Consider the following 20,684-nt stretch of genomic DNA (forward strand, 5'->3'; position numbering starts at 1 on the left):
GCCTTGCCCATACATATTGATCTGCTCTTCTCTGCCTCTAGCTGATTAACTTCAACTGGGAATGGGAGCACTAGAAGTGGCCCAGAAAACTTGGGAGTTCATTTCCTAGAGCAGCACCAACTTTGTCGATTGGGACTAGATCTGGGTCTAGCTGGACTACTTCCAGAAACCCCTCAGATGCCTCTTGGTCATAAGTATTATCACCCTTGATTTCCAGATGAGAAAATACTAGAGCTCTAAGAGGTGTAGGGACTTTCCCAAGGTGAACAGCAGAACCAGGATTCCAACCTTGTGTTCTTCCCACTACAATGTAATGAGATTCGAATATTGGAGCTGCCATTTTTATCACTTCTCTAGACACTTTCTCGAAATCCCAGTGCTATATGGTTAATAGGAGACGATCTGCTTAGTTCATTAGAAGTTATCCCAAGGGCTCTTTAGAAGGATGGCCCAGTACTGGCACCATCTTGTCATTTCCTAATGGTAGTTTATTGCCTGTATCTCCAGTTTTCTTTTGGATAGGAGTACAACCATCATGGAAGCAATTTAATAAAGTGACAGCAATCCATTTAAAATGAGGAATTTATTTATTGCTTAAAGAACACAGACCAGCAAACCTTAACAGTACAGCAGAAAAAAACAAACCCATCCAGGGTTTTTAAGGGAGTCTTCATAGGCATCACAGGCATCTGATTTTTCCTAATCTTTTCTGGTGGGGATTTCAATGAAGAGGCTCAGAATATAGATAACAGCTCAAAATTTCATCTCTGCTCTAACTATTCTCTTAGCTGGCAAATAATAACCAGACACAACTTATACACACAACAGAACAAAGCTAACAGCAGCAAGAAATCATCCCTGAGCAGGAAAGCAGCCCCTATCACCTAAACAGAGACAGGACACAACCTAGTGCTAACTGCTGCGAGGTAGGCACTTAATTCACTGTGGCAGGTCCTAGCCTTTGGTAGAAAAGATTCGTTTTGTGTCTTAGGAAATATTTAAAATTTATAAGAAAAGGGAACTGGAAACATATGCAAATCAGCTATATAGCCTTCAGGCTAGAGTGTCTTTGGCAAGCATGGCTGAATCATTTGATGGCATCAACACAACAGAAGCAATATAAGCAATTCTCAAATTGATAAAGAGAAGCAAAGTTCCATATTGAAGTTGGGTTTTTAGGTCTACTATGTTTTTATATTCTGTCCCTTTCTACACAACCCTAAACTTCAGATATGACTAGAAAACAAAAGTTCAGATAAACAAATACAAATGACTCAATGAAAGGGTCAGAAACACATACAATTTCATCCAGTCTTCAGGCTGGATAGTGAATCCAACGTTCCTGTGCCAGAGCGAAGGCTCTCTCACTTCTCCAAAAAATATTTCAATTGTTCCCGTAGGGAAATGAGCTGTAGGGAGAGGTGGAAAAACATGAAAAATTCATCCAAAATCTTAAGTTCCATTACTTGACCTAGAATTTACTTGAATGAGCCAAAGAGAACTACTGTAATTTGGTATTTATAGGGTTATCTTAGTCTTGCAGTGTTCCAAAGAACAGTGCCACGGTCAGTCGAGTGCTGCATGCTGCTTTCTTTTATGGTGCCAAACTTATAAAAGGAAGCTTTAAAATTGAATATGCTTAAAAATTCAACATGCTTGCTGTTAAGACTGTGCTTCTGGGAAAAGCGTACAGAGGGATCACTGTAGCCACATTTGAAGAATATAAAGCAGCTGGGATAGCCTTCCCTCCCACGGAACACACCAGATCTTAAACCAAGTCTTAGCTGCTGCTTCTTGCCATGTTATGCTAGATACTTAAGAAACCGAGCCGGAGACCTGACCAGTCAGGAGTCCTGATGATGTTCTACTTATTCTGATTCTTTCTAAGTCAGAAGTCCTGAACCTTTTGTGATGTAGGATTTAATTTCTTTTTTACTTGAAATGGCAAAGTGACCAATAACATTAAGAGAGATATTACTATCTTTGGGACAAAGATTGTTTCTGAGTGTTACTCAATTTAGGTCACTCTGTACCAGTGTAGATTTTCATTCTGTGAAAATGAAAGGACAGAGCATTATAAAATGATTCTATGCTGCACATAACCTACCAAATTACCAGAATTGCTTCCTACAGTAATTTAGAGGCTCTTTACACTCATATGCTGACGTGATATCAACTGCTGCCTGCTCCAGTTCTTTCCCCCTTACAGGCTCTTCCTCTCACCACCTCCAGGTTCAGACTTCTGGCTAAACAGTCGACCTAACTCATCTAAGCCTCACAGCTTCAATGATCGGTTCTCTGCATGAGCCAACCTCTACTCTTCCATTTTCAAAAGTACTTCCAAGGCACCATGCTTCCAATTTGACTCATGAGCCTCTCCACCCTCAAACCCCCGCCACCCCTAATAATTCCCTTCCTGTTGTGGTCTGCTAGTGGCATACCATTTACCAGTCACTCGGGCTTCGGACTCCTTCTTGTTCTCCTTTTTGTCCTGTAAATCCAATCAATTGTTAAGCTCTGATTCCTTCTAGCACTCATATCTTCCTCTAGTCTCTCTCCACTCCAATTCCTCCTACCTACTGCTGGCAGAGAAGTCTTCCTGAGTTATTCCCCAGCGAGAAAAGCTTTGATGACTCATGATGCCCTCCACCAAAAATCTCAACTCTAGCCTGTCAACAGCACCCCTGAGCTATAGTACTTTCTATATAGAATGCCCTCCTTTCCTTATATCTTTATTAAAACCCTACCTTTCAAGGCTCCAGCCAAATATCATTTCTCCACAAAGTCTTCCCTCATCTCTATGGACAAAAGTGACCCCTCATTCCTTTAAATTCCTGTCTCTCTCATGGATCTCTCTCCAGATGGAGGCAGAGACTGGGCTGTAAGTATTTTGTAGCTCCCTGCAGAACCTAGCTTAAGGCGGGCACCCATCTACACTAAGTGAGCTAACATAAAGGACTGTGAGTGAATAAAGTTTATGGCTACGTTTCTGTGTTGGAAGTAGCACTCCCCAATACTATTTAGATGGACAGAAACAAAGATGTTTGGTGGGTCCTAAAGTAATTTGGCATTAACTGTTCATGTGGTTGTTTTAAGTAGTACCTGGTTAAGTGATTTGCTGAGGGGAAGGGAATACACAGAATTCCCCTCGCCTTGCTGGTCTGAGGAGTGGGGATGAGGGATGGTGTCTCCACCTTAAAAGCCGCATGCTAAGCCCATCATCATATGGCCTCCAGTTTCTTTGAAATTGTGACCCTCAGTTTTTTAGGGCTGAAGTCAGCATCCATTTTCTGTACAGCCAGTTGACCCTCACTTATCCCACATTACCCTCTTCTCTTTTCACTCTGTTCATTCTCTCATGGCTTTAAATAATACAGTTTTTCCAGTTAGAAATCTGGCATGCATCCTTAACACTTTCTTCAACACCCACTAATTGATCCATCAATTCTATCTTTAAATTACATTCTCCCATATATGAATGTTTATGGCAGCATTATTCATGATAGCTAAAAAGGGGAAACACCCAAATGTCCATCAATAGATGAATGGATAAACAAAACATCGTATGTATGGTATGGTATGTACATACCATACCATATGGTATGCGCATGCATGTGCACATAGACACAGACACAGACAGACACACACACCACTGAATATTAGAATATTATTCACCCACAAAATGGAATAAACTACTGATACATGCCATGATATAGATTAACTTTTAAAATATTATACTAACTGAAAGAACCAGATAGAAAAGACCACATATTATGTGTTTCCTTTAAATAAAATAAGCAGAATAGGAAAAATAGATTAGTAAAAAGTACATTTGTGATTGCCTAGGTCTGGCAGGTGGGAGGAATTCAGAAGAAACAGGGAGTGACTAGTAATGAGTACAGGTTTCTTTCTGGGGTGATAAAAATGTTCTAAAATTGATTATGGTGATGTTTGCACAATTCTGTGAATATACTAAAAGCCACTGAACTGTCCAATTTAAGTGTGTGGCATGTGAGTTATACCTCAACAAAGCTGTTATAAAAACATTTTTATTACAGTTAAAAAATTCTATTCTTCCCATATCCACTGCCACCACCTTAGTTCAGGTGGTCATCACCTCTTATTAGACTACCACACAGCCTCCTAACTGGCCTCCCTGCTTCTAGTCCTGCCTCCCTATAATCCATTCCCCAGATAACAATCAGAGTGATCTTTAAAAAGTGTAAATTAAATGTGACTCTCTTGCTTAAAACTCTTCATGGGTTTCCCACTACACTTAAGACTAAAACCCATCCTCCTTATCATGGCCTGCAAGGGACCATATGCTATGGCCTCTGCCTACTTCTGCAACCTTATGTTAAGTCACTCCCTTCCTTGCTTTAAATACTCCAGAGGTCCTCCAAGAGGCCAAGTTCTTCTCCAACGTGGGACCTGGCATATGCTTCACCCAAGAGGCTCTCCATTCCCTCTTCACCTGGACTTCTCCTGTAGGTCAAAGCTTACATATCACTTCCTCAGAGAGGCCACTCATTTTAATTCCATTTAATTCACAAGTCTTTTTATACAAATAGCACCACTGATTTTTTTCTGCTTCACAGCACTTCGTGACTTGCGCTTTTATATTTGTATGATAATTTGCTCACTGCCAATCTTCTGTGGTAGATAGTTAGCTCCATGAGGACAAGCACAATTATCTGTCTTATTCAACACTGTATGGACATCTTGTGCTTTTCACTTAATAGGCATTCAATATCTGTTGAATGATCGAGTTTTCACAAAAATCTTTCCAGCCTGCTACCCTCATTTAAAATATTTGGCCGTTACTACTTATGTGAAAGGAACAGCAGAAATGACATTGGAGATGGGGTGGGGATTCTTTGTATCAAATGTTTTCTGGTTGATTCAAAAACTCACTTCTCACCTGCTCATTTTTTTGTATTTCCTGTAGCTGAAGCTGCTCCAGCATAGACTGTAAATGATTCTGGAAAACAAATTGTATAAATGATGAATGCTGAGTCTCAAGGGAAAAGAGAATCAAGTGAGACAAAGAGTTTGACAAATGGTTTGATAAGAAAATGGTCAGTTGTAACAAAAGAGCGCTCTTTTTAAAGGATTTGGAGTCTAAAAACTGTACCCCCTAACTACAGAGCCATGTCATTTGATTGTATAACCCTACACACAGAATTTTTTTCTTGCCCTAAAATAAATGGTTAGAATGCCTTCATGTTACCTTTTTCTAGTTTTAGCACAAATCCTTTGACTATGGTGAACTATTTAAAAAGCTGGCTTGGAATTGGATGCTGACTCATTCATTTCCCTGCACTAGGTTAGAATATTACTATTACTAACTAGTACTTCATGCAACAGCATAATAATACCATACGGGTGTATCTTTCACAATGTGCCCGCATCTATTAGATCACTTGGTTATTCTAAAGGACAAAACTCTAAACAGGTATTGTTCTGTGTCACGTTGCTCCATTTTGATGACTACAGCTCTCCAGAAAATGAAATCTGGCAAGGAATTTTCCAGATGCTTCAGAATTTCCCTTAAAATAAAAAAGCATTCAGGGGCAGCTGAGTGGCTCAGTGGTTGAGCATCTGCCTTCAGCTCAGGTCATGATCCTGGGGTCTTGGGATCGAGTCCCGCATCAGGCTCCCTGCGGGTAGCCTGCTTCTCCCTCTGCCTATGTCTCTCCGCCTCTCTGTGTGTCTCTCATGAACAAATAATGAATAAAATCTTTAAAATAAGCATGCAAACATGGCCTAAACATACATTTTCCTTTGGTTGAAATATGTATTAACAAAAATAAAGCAAAATATTTATTTTTCTTCAGGCATGCATCATAACATTTAGAAATGAATTTAGTTAATTTTCTTTTACTGCAATGAATACATTTTGGTACAAACAACAGGATTAAATCTATGTCTTACCACTTGCTGTGGTCCTTGGCAAGTTACTTAACTTCTTTGAATTTCCAATTCCTTATCTATAAAATAGGACTAGTGACAGTACCTGTATTTCAGGAATGTGAGGATGAAATGAGATGATACATGTAAAATGGTTAGCTCTTTATGTGCCTTTCTTATGATAAATGTTCAATATTGGTGATTATTATCTCAGGCCTCCTGGTCTCTTCCCAAAAATGCTTATGTGAGATGATCAAAATTACTCAGGTAAAAGGAATAGGGCTATGTTTTATTAGGGGTTTCTAAGAGGCTCTTTAGGTGTGCAAATGAATAAGAATGCTGCACAGAGACAACATGAGTAGAAACACAAAGATAGAATTTTGAAAGTAAGATATCAGGATATCTTTATCCCAGCCAGCAAGAATTTACCTTGAGCGTCAGGTTTTCCACTTTCATTATGAGATCCTTCTGTCTTTGTGCTTTGCATTGAATCTCTTGGAGCTTTCTCTCCATGTAATGAATCTGCTTCTGAATATCCATGACTAACAGAGATAAACAGAAATTTTATCTAAACAGAGCCTAAACTAGTGGGCCGAGATAAAAATAAACTAAAACTCCAGTATACATCTCAGCAATAACTTCTCAAACTTAGTCCTGCAACTTCTCAAACTTAGTCCTGCATCTAACATGTGTTTAGAGTCAATTTTCAGCACTGCCACCCAGTCTGTCTCGCCCTTTTGGTTTTTCCTTTACCTACTGAACTGGCTTCTTCCTTTGCCTCATATTGGCCAGATGCAAAGAACCTGGCCTGTAGCTCCCTTTCCAGATCCTTTTCATAATCTTCCTCCTCTTCCTCAACTTCATACTCATCACCATAGTTGTCATTTTCTTCATCCTCCTCATCCTCATCCTCGTCGTCACCATCATCCTCGTCTTCATCGTCATCGTCGTCGTCGTCGTCATCATCATCATCATCACTGTTACTGCTGGAATCACTGGACATCTCCCGAAGCATACCATATTCTATTGGTTTTAAGGAAGAGAGGAAGGCGAAACTATCTGAATCTTTTCTATTTTTTAAATATTTTATTTATTTATTCATGAGAGACAGAGAGAGTCAGATACACAGGCTGCTTCTCACAGAGAAGCAGGCTCTTTTGCAGGAGCCCAATGTGGGACTCCATCCTGGACCCCAGAGTCAGGCCCTGAGTCAAAGGCAGACGCTTAACCGCTGAGCCACCCTGGCATCCCTATCTCAATCTTTTCAAATGACTCCCACTCTAGCTGCAATTATCCTCCTTCCCCTCAAATTCACCAGAAACCAATGCATTTTATAAATAATTTTCTCGAAGGAAGATTATTCTCAGGATTCCCGGGTGGCTCTGCGGTTTAGCGCCTGCATTCGGCCCAGGGCGTGATCCTGGAGACCCAGGATCAAGTCCCACATCAGGCTCCCTGCCTGGAGTCTGCTTCTCCCTCTGCCTGTGTCTCTGCCTCTCTCTCTCTCTGTCTCTGTCTCTCTCTCTCTCTCTCTCTCTCCTGGAGTCTGCTTCTCCCTCTGCCTGTGTCTCTGCCTCTCTCTCTCTCTCTCTGTGCGTCTGTCATGAATAAATAAATAAAATCTTAAAAAAAAAAGATTATTCTCTTCCCAGAACAATGAGGGAACTAAATGCAAAACACTAACATTCATTCATGTATTCAATGATCAAGAGATTTAGAGTATCTAAGAGCCCAGAGGCATTTAGAATACCAGCGATGGATGAAATGACAAAGGCCTCCTTTTTCTGTGATTGGCCAGTGAGTCTATGGAGAATGGCTTTTCACACAGTCAACACCTGTCCTCTCTGAAGCTCTTATTTTGCTGCTATAAACCTACCTGACAAGATATGACCCTGCATATAGTCACTTAGCCCTGGGGACATTGCAAAACCCGGGATGGAGCCTTGACTTTCAATTTCCTTGGTTTCATCTTCAGCAATGACTTCCCATCCTGAAAGGTAGGGCAATCAAGGAACAAGTACAAAGAAAGAAGAAGGCACAGTTGGAAAGGAAGAGGCAAAAAAAAAAAAAAAAAAAAAAAGGAAAGGAAGAGGCACTCTGGCTGAAAATGCTATTTAATTTAGTCCAAATTCTATCTGGATTCCTAGTATGAAGAAGTACCTTATATTGAGTCACGCATGTAAATACATTTCTATCCTGTGAGTTTACTGTTCCTAGCTAGGAAGTAACATTTCCCAAAATCCTAAGTTTTACACATCAACAATTGCACACAAATACGTGAGGACTTGTCAGCAAGTGCATACGGGCTGGAACAGACAACACAGAAAATATTTAGTATGAAAGGATACGAGCACTGACAGCTTCAGCATCTGAACACAAGAGTCTTTTTACTTCCTTTTCCACATCAGGAGATTCAATGTACTGAACCAAAGTGGGGGAAGGCGGGATACCAGTAAGGTCATTTAACATCCTGTGTTTTCCAGGAATGTCCTTGTCCTACATACAAATGAATTCAAATAATTAGGCTCTTCAATATACATCCAACCAAATTTCTACTTTAAGCAATGCTATTTACGAAAGAATCTTTATACCCACCAGGGTCTAGGGTTTTTGTAGTAAACTTTTTTTCACCATTCAAACAAATTACTTGATACATTTAATCTTTTCAATCTGCAATTCTGTGTTAAAGACCTCTCTCAGAGGCACAACCTTAGGTCTCAGTTATTAATTACTTGCCCTTATCCATATTGGCAAAGAACTACAATTCCTTATTTGTTCTTTAGAAGTAATTTCGCCTAACGATCCAAATTCCCAGGGTTTACTTCTTCACATCTTTATTGTTACAGATTTTCCTATAAAAACTGGGTCTTAGCTACATGTTCTCCTTTAAATACAATTTTAGACAATTATCTCCACAGCAACCAATTCGTCATGCCACAAATAGAAATTAGAACTTTGCAGGGGGGAACAAGCAATTGCAAACAACTGCTGGTAAAAGCAAACACTGGCTTCCAAGAAATGGCTTTTAAAATAAGTATCAGAGAAAAAAGCAGATTGGAATATACAGTCACTAGCCAAATTGTATCTTTTCCTCTAGGAGTTATCACACATTGAACAATGAATCCATTTTTCAATTAATCCAATTCATCTTACATGTATGGCAGTGGCAGATGAGAAGGAAGGCTTAAAAATAACCTTTATGATTTCTTTGATTTGCTTCAAAGTAATAAGCTATTGAGGAAAACATACTAAGGGTAAACAGTAAAGTTATATGATGATTGCTCTACCTCAGGAAAGCTGATTTCTTCAATTTGTTTGAAATCAATGAGCTATGAAATAAAACACAATAAACAGTGAAGTTATATTATGATTTTCTACTTGATTAAAGCTTAAAGAATTCTAAAAGTATTCTTTTTTTTTAAAAGTATTCTTAACTTAGTTTTACATTTAGCAGGCACTCAATAAATGTTGTTGACCAACATTATAAAAGCCAAGGCAACTGTGTTCATAGACTGATTCAACATGGTAAAGCTGTCAATTCTCCCCCCAAATTGATCTATATATAGGTTTAATGCAATTCCTACCAAAATTCTAACACGGTTTTCCATAGACATAGAAAACTTTTTCTTGGGGCATCTGGGTGGCTCAGTGGTTGAGCATTTGCCTTCGGCTCAGGTCGTGATCCTGGGGTCCTGGGTTCGAGTTCTGAATTGGGCTTCCCGCAGGGAGCCTGCTTCTCCCTCTGCCTATGTCTCTGTCTCTCTCTGTGCATTTCCCATGAAAAAATTTTTTAAATCTTGAAAAACTTTTTCTAAACTTCAAACTTATTCTAAAATTTATGTGGAAAGGTAAAGGCTCTAGAATGGCTAAAGCAATCTTGACAAAGAAAAATAAAGTAGGAACAGCCTTCCTGGTTTCAAGACTTCTTATATAGCAACACTGTGATATCAGTAGAAGGATCAACATACGGATCAACAGAACAGAATAGGGAAACCAGAAACAGACATGCACGAATATGCCCAAGTGCTTTTTGACAAGGTGCAAAGGCAATACAATGGAGGAAAGATAGTCTTTTAAACAAATATTGCTAGAGCAATTGGATGTGAAAAATGCAAGAAAAAAATGAACCTTGAATTAGGGGCACCTGGGTGGCTCAACTGGTTAAGCATCTGCTTTCAGCTCAGGTCATGATCCTGGGGTCCTGCTCCAAGGGAAGCCTGTTTCTCCCTCTCCCCCCCTTACATAGGTGCGTGCTCTCTCTCTCTGTCTCAAATAAATTAATAAAGTATTTTAAAAAACGAACCTTGGACTAAAACCTACACCTTTTACAAAATTTAGCTCAAAAATGGATTGCTGGCTTAAATATAAAATGTAAAATTTGTAGAAAAAAAGAAATAGAAAATCCTCAGGATCTGGGCTAGGCAAAGAGTTCTTAAACTTGACACAAAGGGAAGATCCTTAAAAAGAAAAGTCAATACAATGGACTTAAACAAAAAAAACTTTCACTCTTTGAAAGAACCTGTGGAGAAAATGAAAAGATAAGCTATAGACTAGGAGAAAATATTTGCAAATTTCTACATATCTGACAAAGGACTAGTATTTGGAATATTAAAAGAGCTCTTAAAACTCAATAATAAGAAATCCATCTAGAAAATGGGCAAAAGGCATGAACAGATATTTCACTGAAGTGCAATATATGGATGGCAAAAAAACATATGAGAAGATGTTTGACATCATTAGCCATCAGGGAAATGCAAATTAATACCACAATGAGATCACTACATATCAGAATGGCTAAAAAAAAAAAAAACTAGTGACAAATACCTAATTCTGGTGAGGATGCAGAGTAACTGGATCACATGCACACTGCTGGTGCGAATATATAATGTTACAGCGACTTTGGAAATAGTATAGTAGTTTCTTATAAAATTAATCGTTCAAAGGGCACCTGCATGGCACAGTAGGTTAAGCATCTGACTCGACTTCGATTCAGGTCATGATCTCAGGGTTGTGAGATCAAGCCCTACGTTGGGCTCTGCACTGGGCATGGAACCTGCTTAAGATTCTCTTTCTTGGGGCACCTGGGTGGTGCAGTCATTTGAGCATCCAACCCCTGGTTTTGGCTCAGGTCATGATCTCCTGCATTGTGGGATTGAGCCCAGCATCTGGCTCTGTGCTTAGTTTCTGCTTGAGTCTCTCTCTCCCTCTCCCTCTGCTACTCCCTCTTCCACCTGCACTCCACCTGCTCTCTCCCTCTAAATACATAAATAAAGCTTTTTTAAAAAAAGAGATCCTCTCTCCTTCTGTCCCTCCTCCTCTCTGAAAACTAAACTAAACTAAACTTTCAAGTACCATACGACCCAGCAATCTCACTCCTGGGCATATATCCCAAAGATATGAAAACTTATGTTCACACAAAAACCTGCTTGAAATTTTATTTACAGGGGATCCCTGGGTGGCGCAGTGGTTTGGCGCCTGCCTTTGGCCCGGGGCGCGATCCTGGAGACCCGGGATCGAATCCCACGTCAGGCTCCCGGTGCATGGAGCCTGTTTCTCCCTCTGCCTGTGTCTCTGCCTCTCTCTCTCCCTCTGTGACTATCATAAATAAAATAAAAAAAAAATTAAAAAAAAAAAAGAAATTTTATTTACAACAGTAGAAAACTGAAAACAACCCAGATGTCCTTCAATGGGTGAACAATTAAACAAGCTGTGGGACATCCATATGACAGACTACTACTCAGCAATGACAGGAATCAGCTATTGACGCGTGCAACAACTTGCACAAATCTTAAGGGAACTATGTTGAGTGGGAAAAAAGCCAGTATTAAGGGTTACATATTGCATGATTCCATTTATATGACATTCTGAAAATGACAGCATTACAGAGATGGAGAACATAACAGTGACTGCCAGAGGTTAGAGACTGGGGGAGTGGGGTATAAGGAAGATGAGTGTGACTATAAACGGGTAATGGGGCACCTGGGTGGCTCAGTTGGTTGAGCGTCCGACTCTTTGTTTCGGCTGAGGTCATAATCTCAGGGTCTTGAGATCAAGCCCTGTGCTGGGCTCCACGCTCAGTGGGGAGTCTGCTTGAAGATTTTTTTCCTTCTGCCCCTCCCCCCATTTACTCTCTGTCTAAAATAAACACATCTTTTAAAAAATCTTTTAAAAAAAGAGCGAGATGAGGGATCCTTGTGGTGACAGAACTACATAGTATTTTGACTGTGTAGGTGCCCACAAACATACACATGGGATAAAACTGCACAGAACTAAATACACACACAAGTAAAACTGGAGAAATGTGAATAAGATTGGTGAATTATATAATATCAATTTCCTGTTTGTGATAATGAACTGTAGTCTTGCAAAAAGTTACAATGGGGAAAACAGGTTAAAGGGGACATGGTATCTCTTTTATTTCTTACAACTGCTTGTGAACCTACAATTATTTCAAAATTAAGTTAATTAAAAAATAAGCCAAGCCACAATACTCCTATAGCTTGCTCTAGGTTCTACAAGTCTGAGATAAGGTTAGGAATATAACCACAGTTCTCAATTCCCAGGTTCTAGATGGGTTCACTTTAAAACTAGATCTTGCAATTGAAAACTGAAAACATTAGCAGAAGTTTCAAATTCATGACACATCCAGATCCCTAAATGATCAGGTCTGTTTTTGTTAGTATATCGTCCCAATTGCTACCACACAGTGCCTGGCATTTAGGGATACACAATGAATGTTTATCAAACATATAAATGAATGAACAAATTAATCCCCAACTGATTGTCTCCCTTTCCTCCCCGCCCATAATCCTCTTCCAATCTACCCACTAGACACTGAAATAGCATGCAACTAACCTTTTTTGTTGTTTTGCGGAACCTTTTCTTTCTGACATTCTTAAGTGGTGGAGTAACTAAAATAAATTCAACATGGTGAAATGCATATATGACTGTTAGTAGTCACATTCTATCTGAATTTGATAAAGAGAAAGGTCATGCTATAAGCCACTGGCTCATGACATGACCTGTTCCTTTAAAAGTGTCTGGATGCCTAATGAACCAAACACCTAAGTGTGGTAACAGGTCCCTGGATCACAAGTAATTAGGATTTAGCAGATAAATGTAGTCAGCCAGAATGAGCAAGGGGCCAGTGACTTACTGCCATGCTTCCAGATATATTTTTTCTGTCTCTCTTTTTCACTTTTCCTGATTGCTTTGAGATCAGTAGAAGTAACTGGTTCTTCCGGAGAAGACTGGAGCTCAGCACCAGGAGTGCACACAAGCATCTAAATTTAGCAAAGATAAAGAAGTTGACTTTGGGCCACAAATTTTGGATTAGTTATGAATCACAATCATCTTTACTACCAGAAATCCTGGAGCATAGAAATAAAGAGACTGTTAACTTGACGTTTCCAGAAAACCAAGTATTAATATACATGCCTATTCATTCTCTCTGTCTCAGCAGCATTGTATATGGATTCTGTGTTTTGTTTTTGTTTGTTTTAGTTCAAATTCTTACCACTGCAGAGGAAACATGTTAAAAACAAACATATCTTAGCATTTTGATTTAAAGACAAACAGGAAATCAACAATTAAGATGATGAAAAGAACAAATATAAATTTCTAGAGTTAACAGCATCTTGCTTTAGCAGAAAGTTCAGAAGAAGATCCCAGATCCTCATTTTTTCAGGTGAAAATCATTACAAATGGCAAACATAAACCTTTTTTATCTAAAAGCTATTTGGATAAAATTAAACAGTCAAAAGTTATGGATCAAACACCAAACCAGAACATGCCTTTGTATTCCTGTGCAATTGAGCTGGAATTAGAAATGATAAGCAGCCATTCACCAAGTGGGAAGGAGCACTGAAAGAGAGTAGGGAGAAAGGGACTCCTCAAAGGGTATAAGGGCTAGTAGATTAAGAAAACTCATTCATACCTGAGAAATATCTGCTGTTTTATAAAAAGTTTTTTTATCAACAGTTTTCAGACTTCCAATAACACATGGCAAATCAACCAGCTTTGCGGCTAGTGAGATTTCTTCTACCTCAACAATTGCATGACGTCCGTCAGCTGAAGAGAGGTAGGAAAAATTAAAGTTAACATCTTCCCAGTGCATTCCTAAGCTTCCTGGGATTTGAGTAATGAAGACTTAAGTGGGACAGCCTAGTCTTTCAGCGAAACCTACTATCTCTCATAATGCTAGAATTGTGTATGTAATTAGTAACTTCCCAGAGAAAAGAAGGCAGGGTATATGTTTATGCTGCTTGATCAAAAGCAGCTAAGTTTCTTTGTAATCACTGTGAACTAAATGAGGATGAAGTGGTGTTTCATTCTCCTCCTGAAAGGCAAACTCCATGCAAGCCCATTCATTTTGACACCATTAGAAGCACTCACTTATGTCATTGTACCTGGATATTTTCAAAGGATCAAGCGAAGAAAGGGTTGATCTCAGAATAGTGCTAGTAAAACTGAAGTTATAATCTCCACAAAGATAAGATTCTACACAATATCCATGCACCGTAGGAATATATATATATTCAGATACTGACAACTCTGACTCCTGCCCAGATGTCTCAAATATGAATGTCCTTTTTATTTTATTTTTTTTGAATGTCCTTTTTAACACGAGAGGATTCAAGTGTAATCTTCTAATATTAAATGAAAAAGAAAAATGCAGAATGATGTTGGACATGACTCATTTTGTGTCTTTAATTCTTTAAGGAACCTTTAAAGATATAGACGATTTAAATGTTGGTTGTGCATAAAAATTTTATATGTAAGGAAACATGAGGAGAAAGTTATTATTAGTTACCTTTGGCATTAATGCTGGGGCATTGCAAAGGAGAGTTTCACTCTTCTTTTTGAACTTTTGTTTTATTTAAATTTTCTAACTATGAACTTGTATTACCTTTTTAAAAATGTCAATAAGGGCTACCTGAATGATGGTATTATAGGTCATTTTAAATTTTCTTCTTTATGTACTTCTCTGTATTTAAAACACCTAATAGGGATCCCTGGGTGGCGCAGCGGTTTAGCGCCTGCCTTTGGCCCAGGGCGCGATCCTGGAGACCCGGGATCGAATCCCACGTCGGGCTCCCAGTGCATGGAGCCTGCTTCTCCCTCTGCCTATGTCTCTGCCTCTCTCTCTCTGTGACTATCATAAATAAATAAAAGTTAACAAAAAAATTAAAAAAAAAAACAAACACCTAATAAATATCATTCAAAAGAGAAAGATATGTCACTTTCATAAACAAAGAACAGTACATTCATTTGTCATTCCCCTGGACAGTCAGAAGTCACAAAGCTTGTACGTAGGAGACAAAAATCAGGATACAAATTGCATAGTCAACTCCCATGTTTTTCCTTATACATACTATAATAATTACCTCAAAATACATAATTTCTAGTTCTTTTCCTCAAAGAAGAAGATACGAGAATGAGTTAAGCCTGTCTTAGAGTCTTTCAAGGCAGAGACCATATCCTGTTCTTTGCTACACCCTTAGTATCTAGTATAGTGTCTGGCACATGGCAATCCCATAATAAGTTACTGTTCAATGTATGGTAAATGGATATTAACTACTTACAAGATAAGTCAATTTTTAGTTTATCCTTCATGGCAACACTTCTGGAATGTACTATCTTCCTGACAGTAGATGCATGTTCCTAAAAAGGAGGTAGATTGAAAAATCAGAAGGATGAATTGTCTACTTGGCAACTAATAGATGTGTCACAGACAAGTCCTCTCTTAAACTAAATCTTAAACCTCCCAAATGTTAAGAATAATGCCATGCACTATGACATACTGTGCACTAAGTCAAGTTGGGGTGAGGCTGACTAACCTCATTGTTGTTTCTTAGCTACAGTTAATGCCTTTTTCTTTTTTTTTTTAATGCCTTTTTCTAGCTCTACATTCCTGCGTCTCACTGCTGCCCTTCAGTTGTTGCTAAGGAAAGGCTTAGCTGCAGTTTACTGGGTATATTAAGTAGCTCTAATTGGGAAAATACCTTTTTGAAACCTGTTTTTAATATAGCGTTCTTAGACTAAATACTACTTGAATGCAGGTATCAAAGGGAGAAGAGACACTAACACAATGTTAAGATGAGCTTCAAGAGCCTTGCATGGTGATGAATTTGAGGAAATAGTGATGGTCCCCCTTTAATTGCCCTTTTTGAGGTGACAGAAAGGATTTTAGAAGAGTCTTATCTTGGCTGTCCAGTGAACAGACTGTTAGCACCTCTGGTAAGTGACTGAATCCCTCACTGTCACAGCTGTTTGTCAGGAAATCAGCCTACATGATAGGCAGCATGTACAAGATGAAAGAAATTCAGCTAAAAGAGTACACACTAGGGTAGGACTGTTTAATAGAACACGATTCCTGGGAAACAAATGTTCTTAGTTTTTATAGCATACCTTAAATAGAAATGCTACAGAATCCAAGCAGAACTTATATGCAACTGATGAATTATTGAACACTACATCTGAAACTAATGATGTACTATATGTTGGCTAGTTGAATTTAAATTAAAAAAGAAAGGATCCAAGCAGAGCTAATGCATATGTACTAAAGATATTTGGTCTGAGATACAAGGGTTTCTTACCAGAGGCAGACGCAGTATAAACTGGTTCTCAAGTTCGTGAGGAGGTTCATCCTGGGTTTTACTCATCTCTGTTTGTGAGTTCATGAAAGCAAAAACAAAATCGACAGTGACCAAAAACTCATCTTGCTCCCTCTGCTGACCACTTCTGGTAGTACTGGTTACATTATACAAGATCTAGCCCATAATCCTCACTGGAACGATGCTTGCACACCTTGAAGTACCTTATTTGACATAACTTGATTATTTCTAAAAGTCATCTTATATCCCTTCCAATATATATGCACGTTTTCCAAGGATAGCCCAAATTACATGATAACCAATGAAGTAACAGCTGTTAGGAAACATGATTTAGTCGTCTTAATATTCTTAGACCCTTAGGTAAAGGACCACAATTCATCAACACAGTGGTGGCTACTGAAGCAAACTACATGCCTCTATAGGGAAGAGTGCCAACCAAAGGCCAAAATCATCCAAAACCACTGGCAGAAATGTTCTATGATGATTTGAAGAGAACAGCTTAATTTTTAATATTTCATTCACCTTAATGGATTGGTAGGAATTAAGCTAGTGGGAGAGCAGGTAGCTTTTACAACTCTAAAGTCAGCATCAACGGCTCTGAGCTACCTTGGAGAAAAGTCAGGAGTCCCGTTCTTATGGCTAGGCCATCTATATGAGCACACTTAAGTTCACAGAATAAACCCTTTCTTGAAGGGATAATATGAAATATTATAAAACCCAATTAATGAATTCATTATTAACACTTATTGTGTACATTCTATATGCTAGGAACTTCACTGAGTGCATTTGGTCTGTTATTTCATTTAGTTCTCACAACCACCACTTACTTGAAATACTCCAAAAGTTATATAAAGGAATATTTCAAAAACAAAACAAAACAAAAAAACCCCAAAAAACAACCTTTTGTAAAGTGAATAATCTCATCAACGTTCATCTTTATTTTTAATCTAATTTCCACCTATTTGGGATATATCTGTAAGTGGCTTGCATGTTGGATTTTAGGGTTCACACTGCTGAGGAAATTTTTTCTCACAGGGTGGAAAGAAAGTGCTATATGAAACCTGACAAGGTCTTCCTATGCTTTAAGGACATTATGCTATACACCACGTTATAAAATCTTATACCTTAAATTAGATTAAAATCTCCAGATAGTCACAGCTCCTAATACTCTGTAAACCATTTGAATCTCACTTAAAAGCATTGAAATCGTTTTTAAAAACACATACAAGTGAGTCTGAGACCCTATTATGGTGAAATCATTCACCAGTCCTTTAATATGACTTCAGAAACTACCAGAAACGCATAGAAAGCAAGAGAGAGGTCAGCAGTGGAAAAGGAGACACCCAGGATGAGAGAGAGAGAGATTATTTGTGATAGTCATTTCTTCTCTTCCTGCTTCATAGAATTATATCATCTATCTATCTATTTATCTATCTATCTAAATACAATACAGAAACTGAACGTAAACATAAGGGAAAAAATTAATTAAAATAAATGAAATTAAAAATCTTGGAGCTGGGCACATTGCTTAACAGAATGAAAAGTAGCAAATACAACATTGGGGGCAGAAATACAGATTATTTGAAGAACTAGCTGCTAAGCAAGATTTTATCAAATCAGAAGTAACCTTCAGATTTTTCAGCAGAACTACGAATAGGGCATTTTTGTTCGTTTCAGTACCTTTCTAGCATCTCCTCTCTTAAAGAATTTAAGAGTCGAAACAATTTCAGAGGAGATGGATAACCCTAGTTGAAATGAGCTTTAATTATTTAAAAATTTGGGATCCCTGGGTGGCGCAGCGGTTTGGCGCCTGCCTTTGGCCCAGGGCGCGATCCTGAAGACCCGGGATCGAATCCCACATCGGGCTCCCGGTGCATGGAGCCTGCTTCTCCCTCTGCCTGTGTCTCTGCCCCCCCCCCCTCTCTGTGTGTGTGTGACTATCATAAATAAATAAAGATTTAAAAAAAAAGAAAAAAAATCATTTAAAAATTTGTTACCTTCATTCACCCAATGAACCGGGTTATCGTATTTCTTTTAAGAAAAGGCATTCATTTTTTTCCCCAGACACTCTTTGATAAGTAATTAAACTAACAGGACTGCTCTCCACCGTTTACCCCCAGCGCCGCCTCGTTGCAGCGCAATCAGACCTGGCATTAGAATTATAGCTAGCTAGAGAGAGGGTGCCTAACAGCATGCTCCAGGTAGCACAAGTCAGCACAAGCCTAAATTGGTATTTTCTCAAGTTCACAGTTCCTGGCTGCAATCTGGAAGCAATGACCACTCCATCCTTATCCCAGGGGCACTAAGCTTCCAAGGATGAGTCCAGCTCGTAGGATTTGATCCAATTTCCCAGGAAAGCTTCTCGCGGGGCCAAGGGTCCCCAGCCTTCGCGCCTCGCCGTCCAGGCGGGCTTGCGGAGCTAAGTGCGGCGCGCGGGAGCTGGGCGCTGACCCGCCAGGGAACCCTCCGACTGCCCGACTCACCCGCTGCTCGGCTGTGTAGCGCCAGGACCGGAAAGGCTGCGCGGGGGGAACCCGCCTCTCTTCCCTGGGTAAGGGGGGCGGGTTCCGGCGAGGGCGTGAGTGGGCTCACCGGCAGCCGGCGTGGAGGCGGGCTGCGGACCCACCGCCCGGCTACAGGTAGGAGCCGCGCGCGCCGCCCCTCCCCGCCTAGCCACGCCTCCGCGGCCGGGGCCAACTGGACCAGCGGGTGGCCTCGAGGCGGCGGCCGGTTCACCGCGTGCCCCGCCAGGGCAAGGAAGGCTGGAGAGGCGCTGAGCGCCGCGGGGACCTAACTGAGCAAAGCTTCAAAACAAAGTCCTCTCCTACGGGGCCGGGGGGTGGGGGGGCACCTACGGGGCGGTACACGGTGGTATTTGTAAAAGGGGAGGCGCGTTTTGTTTGCTCCTCGAATCCGTTAGGTTTTACCGATTTGTCCTGTCCCTTGGCAAGGCGACCTCGCCTGGTGACAAATACGCCGCCACGCAAAGCCACTAAATAACTAGACTCCGTGCCCCAAATACTTTAACTTAATGAACTGCTCTCTTCTTGAGCGAGAGACACTACTGTACACCTTTCAGACGGGGACGCGCAAGGGATAAGCGCTTATTTCACCTAAAGGGAGTCTCAGTTCAGATAAACTTACGGCGGTTCGCTTCTCTCAAAGAATATTCATAACCTATGAGGAAAAATAAATAAATAAATAAAGCCACTTACCTTTCCCTTCTTGTAAGTTTTCCACAGCAGTTGAGCTAACAACCTGGCTGCCGCTGTCGGCATCAGCTTGGGTGACATGGTCGCCTGGAGTTTGGGTGTCCGGGTGGCTGGCAGTATTGGCGGCCTGGTCGCCAGCGGTTTCAGCTTCGTTGTCGACAGGAATGTGCGGATCTTGTGAGCTCGTTACTTCTGATGTTGAAGCTGTTGATGTCGAATCATTTTCTAACGGGCGGGGAGGCGGTACCTCAGGGTGCTCCATGGTCTACGCTCCTTGAGGTTGTAAAATGGCTTCCTATTTAGTCACGTGAGCTTGAAGCTTCCAGAACTTTCATGAAATGATGTCAAAGGTATCCTCCTTAAAGACGTAGGGATAATATTAAGGGACAGCATGGGTGCCTGTTAGAGATGATAGTGGTGAAATCTCTATTGCCTAATATATATCTAAACTTAATCGTAACGGATAAATATTTTTGGAAGACTAATTATTGTACAATCGTTTCTCCTGAATAAGAAAAACATTTTTTTTTTTCATTCAGTGAAGCTAAATTATCAAAGTTTCAGATAGGCAGAATTATTTTGGTCCTTTTTGGAATCCATCCACTGATCTTTATATCAAGGGTTATAATACAAAATAGACCAATGAAACTTATTTTTCATGTAGTACAGCATATTCTTAAAGGCATTTGCATCGCAAAATAACTCTTTAATAACTCAAAGGAAAAATTCCATTTTTTTGGTAACTAAAATAGCTGATTGTGTTTTTAATCATATAGGCAATGTGAATTATGTAATTAACTTTCCTTGTGATGGCTGCTAGGAAGCTCAGAACCAATTTTGCAGCCCACCTCTAACACCTGTGAACTTTATTTCCATATGCTGATATCTTTTTTCCTAGGATTTTGTTTATTTATCTGAGAAAGAGACAGAGAACAGGAGGGGGGCA

At 39.8% G+C, this 20,684-nt stretch overlaps 1 protein-coding gene across 1 annotated transcript; it reads right to left on the reverse strand.

Moving 5' to 3' along the window:
• Positions 1-619: 619 nt before the first annotated feature.
• Positions 620-16,576, reverse strand: TAF7L (TATA-box binding protein associated factor 7 like). Its single transcript, XM_041741766.1, has 12 exons — positions 16,509-16,576; positions 15,495-15,573; positions 13,847-13,980; positions 13,067-13,193; positions 12,766-12,821; positions 9,198-9,239; positions 8,259-8,331; positions 7,787-7,900; positions 6,664-6,933; positions 6,340-6,452; positions 4,922-4,981; positions 620-1,409 (listed from the first exon to the last, which is right to left on the reverse strand). The coding sequence occupies exons 1-12, from the start codon at positions 16,572-16,574 to the stop codon at positions 1,365-1,367; spliced, it is 1,179 nt and encodes a 392-aa protein (XP_041597700.1). The 5' UTR covers positions 16,575-16,576; the 3' UTR covers positions 620-1,364.
• Positions 16,577-20,684: the final 4,108 nt, after the last annotated feature.

The sequence above is a fragment of the Vulpes lagopus genome, chromosome X (genome assembly GCF_018345385.1).
Source record: "Vulpes lagopus strain Blue_001 chromosome X, ASM1834538v1, whole genome shotgun sequence".
Taxonomy (NCBI): Eukaryota; Metazoa; Chordata; class Mammalia; order Carnivora; family Canidae; genus Vulpes; species Vulpes lagopus.